Consider the following 13,701-nt stretch of genomic DNA (forward strand, 5'->3'; position numbering starts at 1 on the left):
CCTTGCCTCCTGTTGACATTTCCCTCCTAAATTGTTTAAAAATCAGTATTACAAATGTACTTGTAAAGTAGACCTGTTGCCCACACCTTCCCTGGTGCTGATACTTGGCACAACACTGACACCTAGAGTCAGTTGTGGCTTATTTTTTTCTGAAATTTCTTCTGTTTAACCTTCAGCTTTGGATTTTCTGTATTTTGGCTTTTATGTTCTTTTTTTTTTTTTTTTTTTTTTTAAACAAATAGCTTAAGTATTTTATTTGTTTGCAACTAAGCTTGTTAACACTATATAATGAAAATGTACAAAGAATAATGTTGCAGTTTTTGGTTAGATTTAAGTCAAAGACATTCATTAATAAGGATCTTTGAATGTGAATATTCCAGAAATTTCTCTAAGCCATCTGATCAGAACAACTGTCTTTGAATATTACCTTACTTTGGAAGGTATTGGCATACATTTGAATTAAACTCAGAATTTTTCAAAATAAGCCCTAATTAAAAAAACTATTCTATGTTCAAAGTAAAACAATATTAATAGAACTTTCATTTCCAGAAACAATAAAGGAAACAAGGCATTTTGTAAAATGTGGTCCTGAACAAGGCTTTTATGTTCTTATTCTAGTCACTATTCTGTTCTCATTTTGTTAGTAGCATGATGTAAGTTACTTTGCATACCCTGGCAGGCATGCTACCCCATTGCCCCATGACAGCATCAGAGGAAATAACTTTCACTAAGGTGCTTTTCAAAATGAAAGTCTCTAACTCAAATTTTGTCACTTTGCTCCCTCTCAACTTAATTTAATTGTCCCATGATTTCCACAAACCATAAAGATGATTCTTCCACTCGACTGAGGCATATGGTTTAGCTTCAGATCTTCAGGATGGCAGTCATCACATATCTCACGTTGAATCAAACAAACTCAGGATACGTGTTTAAAATAGAATTTTTTTCTTGGCAAATTTGGAAGGCATTTTTCAGTTGCATTTTGTTGGGTTTTAGTATTTTGTTAATGACTGTTAGCTGTAGTTTCCTTACATTCCGGCATCGTTCGTAGCCAGTTGTCTTTTCTGTTTACCTTTATTTTTTTTAAGATCTGATGATGTATGTTCATTAACACTGCCATAGCTCCTGCAGTTGGATTTTCAGTGAGTTAATTGAAAACTAAAAGATTTCTATGCTCTTTCGTAGTTGGAAAGTGTTCTTCTGTTTTCCTAAGTGTTGTTATCTTTCTCCTGCAATAATAAATAGAAAGCCATGTTTAAAATTATGTAACCAATGAAGCCACCCACCAAGCAACACCCACCAGCAACATGCAAACCACCGGGCCATCTTGGATTCTGGGTCCTAAGTGCCCATTCAGTAATCTTAAAGGTCAGGTTGCTATTTTCCTCATCCGTTTTTAGAGTAGGATGAGGGAACTGAAAAGTATTTTTCTTGTTTGGATGCTGTTGTCAAAATCCTGGCTGGGAACTTTACAATTCTCACTTCTAGGACTGCCTTCAGGCCGCATACCTTGGCCTTGTTGTTGAAACGTGTCCCAGCCTCAGAAAGAAAAATAATTTATAATTACTCAGTGTGGCATCTTAGTAATTAGACTATCATTTTTATGTATCCGTATATACACTGGAGGATGAAACAACTACTTAGACAATATTCTTTCCTTGGCAAAAATCCTTCGTAAAAGTTAGAGTTTTAGTGCTTGCTTTGGCAGCACATACACTAAAATTGGAACAGTATAGAGAAGGTTATCATGGCCCTTGCGCAGGATGATGCACAAATTCATGAAGCATTCCATGTTAAAAAAAAAAATTTTTTTAAGTCAAAGTTGGACTAAAATAAAAAACTACCCTATTCAATTTCCTGTTGCATTTGTTCTCTTGGCTGCTGTTTAGGAGGAAAATATGTTTATTAGTGTATCAATTCAGCTTATTTTGTGCTCGCTTTTGCAGCACATATACTAAAATTGGACTGATACAGAGAAGATTAGCATGGCCCCTGCACAAAGAAGACATAGAAATGTGTGAAGCCTTGCATGAATTAAAAAAAAAATAAAAATAAATTAACCTTATTTTATGTACATTTTAGCTTATTTGAGCTATCTCATCTTGCATCGTGGAATCAAAGTATCTGTTTTACCGAACCTAAGACAACATCATGTTTGAAGAACCTGTTTATATAAGACTTTAAAAAATGCTGTCAGGTGTGTTATAGATATGGATGTATTCTTCTTTTCAGTTCAACTCCAGACACTGGGGAAATACTCATTTTTTAATATCATTAGCGGCGTCATTTCTAATGTGAATTTATTTTTGCCTTATAAGTAGCAAGTAATTGTTTTCATAATTTGACCCACAAATGTCTGCAATATCTACTGAACGCCTACCACTGCATGCAAGATACTGTACGGAGTAGCTTTTAATCCATCATTGTGTGTATTGAAAACATTGCTTGTGTCCAGTATGTTTCCGAAAGTTTCCATGGCACTCATCTGCCAGCCTGTGGCTATGTAATATTGTATCAGATGCCTTTTGTTATGTATTTATTAAAACAGGTTCTATATAAAAATGCATTTCATGTGAAAGTTCCCTTTCAGAGTCTTCTGAAGGAAAACATGGTTATTGACAGCTCCTTGGCAGCTTAGTTTTTTCAAACATGCTATTTGTGTTACTTTTTTTTTTTTTTTTTTTTTTGGACATTTTACACTTACAAGTTGCTGGTTTGTTTCCACATGTCTCTTTTGGTATAGTTCTTGAGCAATTTCCTGAAAAATACGCCGAGCACTCTTCTTCTGTAAGACAATGCAGAAAAAAAAAAACTTTCCTTTGAGAATACAAGCAATGATAACTGCACATCATCAGAAATTTTCTTGCTTTATTGCCATCAGTCTTAAAAACTGTGCCCTCCCAACACATGTATGCCTACCATTAACTCTTTTGTATTTGAGTACTTTAAATAGAGATTATGGTTGAGAACTGTCCAATTTAAGCCACAGTTTACCACTTGAGATTATTTTGTCATTTAGTTTCTCAGCAATAGCAAACAGTATCTGTTGATCGAAAGTTACCTTGATATTCTGTTGAAACTTTAAATATTTAAACACTTAAAATACTTCAACCAGTTTTGAAATAGTTACAGCCAGCCACAGTGTAAAAAATATTTTGCAAGTGTTGGTCTGTACCTTTTGTAAGTCTTCTTTTGTTTCTTTGTTTCTTAGAGGATTGGATTTTGACTGCCAAGAAGAAAAGGAAAGTCTATGAAGCATTTTATGTCCTCATAACAATGGTGGCAGATATCTCATGCCCTAATAAGATTAAACTGACTTAATACTTAAATGATAGTGAGAGTTAATAATTTTTACATCATTTCCAAGGTACTTTTATTCCATTAAAAACTAATGGAACAAACTGATGTTGATTGTAGGATTTATAGAAATCCTAACATAATGTATACATCTCTTTTCTTATATGCATTGCCAAAAGGCATTCTTTCTCAATAACTTTAGGCCTTTTTGAAGATTTTAAGGCTGCTTTTAGTCTCTTCATCAGCCCATTTTTGTTATTAAAGACCGTTTTGGCCAGGTGAGGTAGCTCATGCCACCTGTAATCCTAGCACTTTGGGAGGCTGAGGCAGGTGGATCATGAGGTCAGGAGTTTGAGACCAGTCTGGCCAATATGGTGAAACCCCATCTCTACTAAAAATACAAAAAATTAGCTGGGTGTGGTGCGTATGCCTGTAGTCCCAGCTGCTCAGGAGGCTAAGGCGGGAGAATTTGCTTGACCCCAGGAGGCAGAGGTTGCAGTCAGCCGAGATCGCGCCACTGCACTCCAGCCTGGGTGACAGAGCAAGACTCCATCTCAAAACGCAAACAAAAAACCATTCTCAAGGCTTTCATAGATAACAGTAATATCTTCTTACCACCTCCCCTCCCCTCACCCCACAGCAGAAAGATAGTCTAGCGAATTGTTCTCTTCTTAATCCCATGTTACTGGGCTTAAAAAGAAAACACTGTAAATTATGGCCTCTGGCTTATAATTTCAGTGATGATAATGTGTGATGCCTTCTTCCACAGACCTCTTCTGCAGGTGATGTTCCTCCCTGCAGCTGCACAGGAAAATATTAGATGAGCTCTTGCTGAGGTCCATAACTTGTGGAGAGATAGAAATTGTTTTTCTTTTGATAATATTCAAGGTTATAGAGACATCCCATGCAAGAAGATTTGACTTACTTTGGAGAGGAGTATGAAGGCCACGCATACACCAGTCACATAGACAGAGAGCAGTGATATAACAGCTGTCAGGACACTCCACAGTTCCTTGCTGATAAGCTTAATTTCTTAATTACAGAAACAGAAAGAAGCACAGTCTCTATTAAAGGCTATTCTTGCAAATACATGTATAAAGTATTGTAGACACTGCATGTTAGAGGTGAAATGTGAACTTACTCTGCGTGCCTATTCATATAAAAACTAGACCTCAAAAGGTGCTCAAGTATGTGATTGTTAAAGCCAGTTCATCAATTCTTTAAATGTATTATGCCAAAAGTGTTACTAGTTTTTAAAAATTAAAAAAAAATTCAACCAACCATCTGTCATATTGGTAAGCATCACTTTTTAGATAAAGCCTCATTTGTGCTCGCTTCGGCAGTACATATACTAAAATTGAAAAGCATCATTTGAAGTTAGATAAACATTTCCAGTTTGTTCAAGGGCATCTAAAATCTCTTTTTGTAGAAATGGTTTTCAAGGATCATCAAGAGTCTGCCTATGTGGTTAAGATATTTTCACATGTATTTCTTAAGGTTAATATTTATAACCTTGGAACTAGTACACACAGCCGGAGAGTCTGTCTGTGAAAGAATCTGGGAAGGCCATACATTGAGGAGCTCAATGCTCGCTGCATGCTTAAAAGACAGGCAATTTTGCTGCATTTGTCCTTCCTGCTTTATGATAATATTCTGGAAGTAGAGTTATTGAATCCATTTTCATATTCTGAATTTCTCCCTCCTTGCAGAAATTGTCTTGTGCTCTGGGTAGGGATTAAGTAACATGCCGTGTCTTCGATTACCTATTTGGAGTACAAAACACAGTTAGATTTGTACTTACTGTCTGAATAGCCTGTACTTTCCATGCAGCATGCGTTTTTATTTGTGAAACCAACAAATTAACCACATCTATAAAACTTAAATAAAAAACTTCAGTGCTAAATTAGGGGCTCTGTAGAAAAGACAGGAAGTAGCCATGTCTATCTTAACACTTTAACTTCTGCTCATAAAGAATTTCCATACATAAGCCTTGCTGTTTTGAGACCTTCATCTTTTTACAAGCTATTTTTGCTTTTACTAACGTTTTTAGAAGACTAATGCAGTGAGACGTACAAATCTCTAAAGCTGTGTGTGTAATGTCGGTAGCTAACATTTGTTATTTTCTATATGCCAGGAACTACTAAATGCTTTATGTGCATTAACTTGTTTATAATTTAGCTGACAGGTGAGAATAAACTAAGGTTAAATGACATTTGAATATCAAAAGCCCGTTAGAATCCTAGTAGTTTAAAAGCAGGGATTATAAAACTGGATGATCTCCCTTCCTCAGAGTCCTATTTTAGAATAGAAGGGCTGGTTGATTTTGAGTTCATGTTTTAATGATCTTAGTGCTCATCATACCAGGGTCCTTTCTAAGGGAAGAGACCCCAACAAGGCAAGGAGCTGCTGCTTTTCTCTCTCTCTCTTTTTTTTAAGAGTCTTTTTCTCTGAACTTCCTTTTTTTTTCTCTGAAATTTCTTAATCTCAGTCTTCTCAAGGAAATGACTTGGTGAAATTACTGATAGGATTTACCTATGTTTGATGTCCTTGCTCAGGTGAGGAATTGTCATGGGTTTTACCAAATCTTAGGAAGTGATGTCCAGGCAGAATGGGAAAGCTCAGAGATCCCTGAGTAGTTTCTCTCCAAATCTGTGCTTATTCTCCATGTTGTATATTTTCTCTGGGTCCAATTTATTGATCACTTACGCTTCTCTAGCACTTTGTTCTAGATGGTGCATTACCAGACCAGTTCCTGAGAAAGCTGATAGTTATTCACCACAAGCTTTCCTTTGGACATGGTACTTGACACTAAATCACTGTAATAGACAAAAGGGATGAGCATGGCTCATGTGAAGGTTAGCCTTCACTGTGGAGAGAGAATAGAGCACCCAGCATATCACTGACTTTTTGTTAGTGGATGTTTGAAATGAGTTGGAGTAGTTCTTTTATTTTGTTTTAATTTTCTGAGATGGAGACTTGCTCTGTCGCCCAGGCTGGAGTACAGTGGCATGATCTCGGCTCACTGCAACCTTCGCCTCCTGGGTTACAAGGGATTTTCCTGCCTCAGCCTCCCAAGTAGCTGGGACTTCAGGTGCATGCCACCATGCTCGGCTAATTTTCGTATTTTGAGTAGAGATGGGTTTCATCATGTTGGCCAGGCTGGTCTTGAACTCCTGACCTCAAGTGATTGTCCCGCCTTGATCTCCCAAAGTGCTGGGATTACAGGTGTGAGCCACCGCGTCCAACAAGTTGGGAGTAGTTCTTTAATCCAAACCTCATGGTGACTTGTGCTCAGATCATACCCTTTACTGGCTAAGGTATCCACTTAGCAAATTTATCTCCTGATTTCTGCATGAGAGTGAGGTAATGATTTTACAGGTCTGAACAAGATGCAATGATGCACTGAAATAAAGCCTTGCTGACTGACCTCTTACCACCAGTGTGGTCCCTCCTCCGGTCTGCTTAGCTCTTGCTTCCAGCGCACTGGGGAATGCTATTCCACAGATGTAAATTGCACTGTCATTTGAAGTCACTCTGTTTACAGTGAGGGAAACTTGGTTTTCTGTGGGTGCTTCTCTCACTGTGAACTTGTCTGCCTCGCTTTTGCACCCATCCAGGCACAGGTTCTCAGGCTGGTGAGCACCATAGCGAAACCACAGGTGTGTCGGTCGCTCGGAAGGGCATCCGGTTGTGGAGAAGGTACACTTTATGGTGACAGCCTCGTGAGTGTAGTCCACTTCTAGGTACCGTGGTTGTGTGACGGAGACAGTACAGGCACCCACAGCACCTGTGGGAGGAAGCAGATGAGAGGTTTAATGGGCTTCTCGCCTCACTTTGCCTGTGCTTTTATTTTACTTATAATTTTGGGGTAGGAAACCCAGCCATTCTGTTCTTTTTCTTACCTTAATCCCAATGTAAATAAGACTAAAAACAGACACCATTGGTCCTCACTTGTCCCAACTGCTCCTGTTTTCTGACCTTGACCTGCTGGGTCACATGATGTCTGTTCACTGACATGAGGCTAGCCATAGAGAGGCTCCAGGGGAACGGAGTCCTGTACAGAGGTGGCACCATATTGGAGGTCAGAAGTTTGGGGCGTCTGTGACTCTTTTTCCTTACAAGCTTTCCTTCGATCCAATCACTTAATCTCCCAGCCTCTTCCCTCATCTGCACCCTGGCCTTCCTGGAGTGCTGCGTTCAGTGCGGTAACCTGTGTCAAAGCTCCCCAGACAAACACTGCTCCTGCTGCTGATGGAGCCCATGAGCAGCAGCGATGTTTGTGCTTTGTGGGAGTTGGCATTGCCAGGAATTCATGGCTGTTCACAATTGTACCCTTGTGAGCCTGGTGTCCCTTTGGGAAACATGATGAAAGGCAAGATGTACACCTGTGGAAATGCAGCCCTGGCTTAGCCTGCTATGACTTTGATTACTGAGCAGGGACCAAATGAGCTCGCCAGGCCATGGCTAAGCAGATTTGTTTTCTTCCTGGCGCGTGTGTGCTGCTTTGTAGGCCCTTGTAGCATTTATCTTATTTAATTAACAGTATTGTAAAGAGCGCAGACATGAGTTCAGATGCTAGCTCTGCTTGTTCCCAGCATTATAATCTCAGCATCTCAGTTTTCTTGTTAGCAAATGGGGATAGTATTATTGACCTCATGCGGTTAGTGTGACGTTCAAGACGATGCCTAGGGAGTGTTTACCTGCCTAAGCTATAGTAAGTATTTAATAGAAGGCAGTGATTGCTGCTGCAGCCATCACTGCAACTGTTCCCACAGTGTCAGATGGCTGTTTGAGAGATGGTTGTGGACATCTGTCCATGAGGTGTGTTCACAGAGCTGGGACTAGTCACCCAGTCCAGTGCACTTTCCAACATGCAGTGGTCTTCCAAGTTATGAGGATTGAGTCCCCCACCTTGGCCTTCATATCCCAGGCATGTGAAGGTGGAAAGCCACTCAGGTGCACAAATGGAAAGACCCGCCCTAAACCCTTCTTGCGGCAGGGGAGGCCCTAGGTAAAACAGTATTGGTTGAGACAAATTGGAATTTGTCAAGGTTTTGGTCTGACTTCCGCCTGGTCGTATGTTCCCCAATGGTTCTATTTGTGTGAATTTGTCCTTTGCTACTGTAAATGAAATTGAAAAGTCATTCCAAGTGGCCTGATGCTTAACTTTAAGACAGGGGCTTTTTTCTCTTAGCGTTTCTCTTATGGGTCCCCATTCATAACAGCAGAGGAATTAAAGTTAGAATCATGGCATTTATGATGCGAGTCTCTTCTCACCAGGTTTTTCTTTGTGTTTGTTTTTGTTACTCTTTTTAAATAGAGTCTCTGTCTCCCAGGCTGGAGTGCAGTGGCGCAATCACGGCTCACTGCAACCTTGACCTCCCGGGTTCAAGCCATCCTCCTGTCTTAGCCTCTCAAAAGTAGCAAGGACTACAGGCATGTACCACTGTGCCCAGCTAATTTTTGTATTTTTGGTAGCAACGGTCTCACCATGTTGCCCAGACTGGTCTCGAACTCCTGAACTCAAGTAATCTGCTTGCCTTGGCCTCCCAAAGTGCTGGGTTTACAGGTGTGAGCCATCGCGTCTGGCTCTCTTCTCATCATGTTATATTTTGGTATTTATGCCATGTGAGATGAGCTGGGAGCTTTGTAGTGACCTGATAAATGCAAACCAACAAGAGGGTACAACCAGCTGGAGGAGGCCTGCAGGCTTCTCAGAGCTTCAGGTCTGTGGGAGACCTAGCTCAGTGCCGTTTCCAGCCAAGGGGACTGTATCCTCTCTCAAGTCTGAGAAATACAACCTCATGTCTCCTGCCCAGACTCAAGCACCTTACAAGTACAGTGAAACATTTTATAGTATTTACTGACTAGAAATTTAAAATGAAATTGGGTCTGCCAAAACTTAGCAAGGTTAAGCAGTATCTCAATCTCAAGTCATCTTTCGGATAATTATTTTTAAACAGTGGATGATTCCATTATTTACACATTATTTTTATTTTTATTTTTGAGATAGGGTCCCACCATGTTGTCCAAACGTTGGGAGGCCGAGGTGGGCAGATCACAAGGTCAGGAGTTCGAGTGGAATTCAGTGGTGTGATCTCAGCTCACTGCAGCCTTTGCCTCCTGGGCTCAAGCAGTCCTTTCACCGCAGCCTCTGGAATAGCTGAGACTACAGGCATGCACCACCACACCTAGCTGATTTTTTTTTATGTTTAGTAGAAACAGGGTTTTGCCATGTTGGCCAGACTGGTCTCAAACTCCTGAGCTCTAACAGTCTATCCACCTCAGCCTTCCAAATCAGTTAGTGTTTTAAAAAGGAATCTAAGGAGCCAGGTGTCATGGTGTGCCCATTAGTCCCAGCTATTCAGGAGGCTGAGGCGGGAGGCTGATTGAGCCCAGCAATTCCAGGCTGCAGTGAGCTCTGATGCCACCACTGCACTCTAGCCTGGGTAGCATTGTGCGGCCCTGTCTCTATCAAAGGAATAGAGGCTGGATGTGGTAGCTCACGTCTGTAATCCCAGTACTCTGGGAGGCTGAGGTGGGCAGATCACCTGAGGTCAGGAGTTCAAGACTAGCCTGGCCAATATGGTAAAACCCCATCTCTACTAAAAATACAAAAAATTAGCCAGGTGTGGTGGCAGATGCCTATAATCCCTAGCTACTTGAGAGGCTGAGGCAGGAGAATTGCTTGAACACAGGAAGTCGGAGTTGCAGTGAGCCAAGATTGTGCCACTGCACTCCAGCCTGGGTGACAGAGTGAGACTCTTGTTTTAAAAAAAAAAGAATTGGGAGGAGCTGACTTTTAACACTTTTCTTTAAAAACTAGCAATATAGGATAAAAAAAAGGTATTTGTAGCTTTGGAATTTCATATCTCTGCTTATTTCTACCTTTTTACCAATTAGTCTGAGTGCGGGAGAAAACCAACTGCAGTGGTTTCCTATGTGAGCAGGGACTTGTGACAAAACTGCAGTTCCCTCCCCCACCACTTAGGCAACATATTAACAAAAAAGAGAAGTTTGGATATGTCACACCACAGCCTGCTCCTGTGAAAAATTTCTTTTAAGAATCTGCATAGACTAGGATTTGTTTTTTAAACACAGTATCCAATGAAAAGGTTGAAGATTTATTTCCTCGGTGGGGGGAATAAAAAGATTATTTTTATTATTTTAAAAAACTGGCCAGGCGAGGTGACTCATGCCTGTAATCCCAGCACGTTGGGAGGCCAAGGTGGGCAGATCATGAGGTCAGGAGTTCGAGACTAGCCTGACCAACATGGTGAAACCCTGTCTCTACTAAAAATACAAAAATTAGCCAGGCGTGGTGGCCGGGGCCTATTATCCCAGCTACTCAGGAGGCTGAGGCAGGAGATTCACTTGAACCCAGGAGGTGGAGGTTGCAGTGAGCTGAGATCATGCCACTGCACTCCAGCCTGAGTGACAAAGCAAGACTCCATCTCAAAAACAAAAACAAAAACAAAAAAAACAACAAACCACATTGAAAGTAAGTAGAAAACTAATTCTTGACATTTAAACAAAGCTGTCTATCTAGTAAGTAAAAAGTAAGTAAGTGTCTTGCTCTGTTGCCTAGGCTGGAGTGCAGTAGCATGATCATAGCTCCCTGCAACCTCAAACTCCTGGGTTCAGGTGGTCCTCTTGCCTCAGCCTCCCAAGTAGATGGGACTTCAGGTGCATGCCATCACGCCCAGCTAATTTTTTTATTGTGTAGAAATGGGTGGTCTCATTATATGTTATTCATGCTGGTCTTGAACTCCTGGGCTCAAGCTCTCCTCCCACTCTGGCCCCAAAAGTGCTGGGATTACAGACGTGAACCACTATGCCCAGCCCAACGCTTTAAAAAAAATTATTATTATATTAGGTTTCAAATTTCTAACATATCGAAGCGGCAGATAGTACAGTCATCCCTGCCATCACATGGCTTCCACTCTCTTTTTTTTTCTCCTCCCATCTACTCCCTCATGCCCATATTATTTTAGAGCGAATCCCAGCCATTATATTTGCAAATATCTTTCAGAATCTATATCTAAAAGGGAATTCTTCTTCTTTAAAATAATGCTAATTAAAAGTCTATGAAAGTAATATATACTTACTAGGAAATGAAACAGATTATCAAAAATAGAAGCAAAAAGTCACCCCTAGTCCTTTTGCCTGAAATAACGCCCATTAACATTTTGATGTATTTCTTTACATATGAGAAAAAATTAAATTTAAGAACTTTGCCCCCTTCCCTGCCCTATAATCCGAATTGTGTGGGAAAATCTGAGATTATTAGATGCAATGAAAATACTTTCTCTTTCATAGATAAAAAACAGGAGTAGGCGAAATTTAAAAAATATATTATGGGATGGCTATTCTCTATAGAAGGAGTCATGGCAGTTTTTTTTTCTTAAATGAAAAGTACTTTTATAGAAATTGTTCTTTGAAACTCTTCAGCAAATATTGTTTAATGCTTTCTATGTGTACATCAAGTTTGTATGACAATTAAGTTGTTGATGACGTGTACATATTATTTTAATAATATCTTCAACCCTTTGTTTAGTCAGATCGTCTCCAAAGCATCATAATAGCACAGAGACTTTTCAAGGTTAATATGAAACTTTTTCTCAGCTGTTTTTTTTTGTTATCTATTTCTTAGGGGAAAAAGGAAACCTATCCCCTTAGGCAATTTCCATAATGTTATACATTTAAAAATTAATCTGAAGGAGCTTAAAATATAAATGCATTAGGTGAAAAATAGCAAGTGATTTAAATAAAATGAAGGAGGAGGAGAAAACGAACCTTACCGACATAAAATAGAATGAGATTGGTTTGCAGATGGCGAGCGAGGTTGCTTCTGCTCACAGTCCCCATTTCTGTGTGTGCTGGGGCGGGTTGGGGTGTGTATTCAAAAGAAAAGTTGGCTTTCTTTTTTTCAGAAGGGAAGCGCTGAAGAGAGGAACCTCTTATGAAGCAACCATAATCAGGAAATTTTTGAAATTGTGTAAGGATGGTTTGTAACTCAGCTTCACCATTTGACATTGAGATTTTGACCTGGAGCACATTTAGAAATGTGTGTATCATTTTTTTCCATGGATTCTACAGTCCTCATAGGTGTTAGATATTCCTGGATTTTGATTTACACGTAGCACATATTCCCAGGAAGAAGGAGTGTCGTTTGACAGACAATTTGTACTTGGATTTTTTTAGAACAGTTCAGTCACTGTCCAGGCTACCTGCTGTGGGTCCCACTCTGGGCCAGTAACTGCTGGGAACAAAGAAACAGTAGAAGGAGAAGTGGCTTCAGGCAGAGACAAGAGAAGAGTTAGTAAACAACACATTCTAGTGCAGCGAAGAAATAAATTGTCTTTTATTAACTAGTTGTATACCAGTTTTGAATCCAAAACACCTTCCTCCCCCCTCCCCCCTTTTTGAGACAGGGTCTCTTTCACCAAGGCTGGAATACAGTGGCAAGACTGTGGCCCTTTGCAGCCTCATCCTCATGAGTAGTTGGGACTACAGGCATGCACCACCATGCCCAGCTAATTTTAATTTTTTGTAGATTGTATGTTGTCTAGGCTAGTCCTGGCCTCAAGCAAGCCTCCTGCCTTGGCCTCCCAGTGTTAGGATTACAGGTATGAGCCACCCTGGCCCAGAGACGTCTTTTAATGTGTTGAGAAACAATATGTGGGCCCTCTGTCCTCCGTGTCTCTCCCCCGATGCCTAGCAGTGATTGAGTAAGGCTCTTCTTTGTAAGCAGCAGAAACAGACTCAGGCTGACTTAAGCAAAAGGAAATTTGTTGCAAGCATTTAGGGGTAGCTCCTAGAGTCACTCGGAGGGCTAGTGAACCTTGTGTGGGATCTACAGCCAGGAAGAATGCCCCAAATCACAGTTAACAGGTCTGAAGAGCATGCTGCTGCCACTGCCAAGCACTGGGTGCCGTCAGCCCTGTCGTCAGCATCCCTCAGCCACTGCCCTGGCCCCTTGGTTTCACCACCATTGCTCCACTCCCAGAGATGGAGAAGCTCATGTCCCCACTGCTCTGGGTCACTGGCTCTTCATTCTAGGGCTCCGGCAAGTGTGCCTGGCTCAGGCTGCGTGCCAGTGCCTCAGCTGCCTGGCAGGCCAGGAAAGCCGGCTCCCAAGCCTTGCCCCTCTCCCAGACTCTGGGCAGACAATTCCCCAGACATGGGAAGAGCGTCATCTGCGCCACTGAAAATTATGGAATAACCTCTCCGCCGTGGTGTCTGTGCCTTTGGCATCTGCTCATGTTATATTTTCTAATTAACAGAAAGCTATTCTCAGTCTGGTTTTAACACTTCAAAGGATATATGTAGTTTTTGTATCACCATAGCACCTAAAAACCACCCCCAAAGTTAAATATGTTGTCATCTTTGTGTGTTTGTCTG

The 13,701-nt window shown here is 40.8% G+C and overlaps 2 protein-coding genes and 2 non-coding genes across 10 annotated transcripts in view; 3 read left to right on the forward strand and 1 right to left on the reverse strand.

Moving 5' to 3' along the window:
• METTL9 (methyltransferase 9, His-X-His N1(pi)-histidine) overlaps positions 1–13,701 on the forward strand; it is a 46,995-nt gene that overhangs the window by 30,286 nt on the left and 3,008 nt on the right. The gene's annotated exons all lie outside the window — the stretch shown is intronic.
• Positions 238–12,175, reverse strand: IGSF6 (immunoglobulin superfamily member 6). Its single transcript, XM_009009305.5, has 6 exons — positions 12,099–12,175; positions 6,725–7,084; positions 4,223–4,329; positions 3,176–3,226; positions 2,705–2,785; positions 238–1,229 (listed from the first exon to the last, which is right to left on the reverse strand). Exons 1-6 carry the CDS (start codon positions 12,163–12,165, stop codon positions 1,209–1,211), a joined length of 687 nt encoding a protein of 228 aa, XP_009007553.2. The 5' UTR covers positions 12,166–12,175; the 3' UTR covers positions 238–1,208.
• LOC118146524 (U6 spliceosomal RNA) lies at positions 1,693–1,798 on the forward strand. Its single transcript, XR_004732384.1, has one exon. It is a non-coding gene; the product is annotated as a U6 spliceosomal RNA (small nuclear RNA).
• Positions 1,931–2,037, forward strand: LOC118146500 (U6 spliceosomal RNA). Its single transcript, XR_004732360.1, has one exon. It is a non-coding gene; the product is annotated as a U6 spliceosomal RNA (small nuclear RNA).

Source organism: Callithrix jacchus, chromosome 12 (genome assembly GCF_049354715.1).
Source record: "Callithrix jacchus isolate 240 chromosome 12, calJac240_pri, whole genome shotgun sequence".
Lineage (NCBI taxonomy): Eukaryota > Metazoa > Chordata > Mammalia > Primates > Cebidae > Callithrix > Callithrix jacchus.

Coding starts and splice junctions, on each gene's coding strand:
- IGSF6 (XM_009009305.5), bottom strand. CDS start 12,165: ATGGGGACTGTGAGCAGAAGCAACCTCGCTCGCCATCTGCAAACCAAT. Junction 3,227..4,222: donor CCTTCATACTCCTCTCCAAA/GTAAGTCAAATC, acceptor TCTTCTTGGCAG/TCAAAATCCAATCCTCTAAG. Junction 2,786..3,175: donor CAAAAGAAGACTTACAAAAG/GTACAGACCAAC, acceptor ATTGTCTTACAG/AAGAAGAGTGCTCGGCGTAT.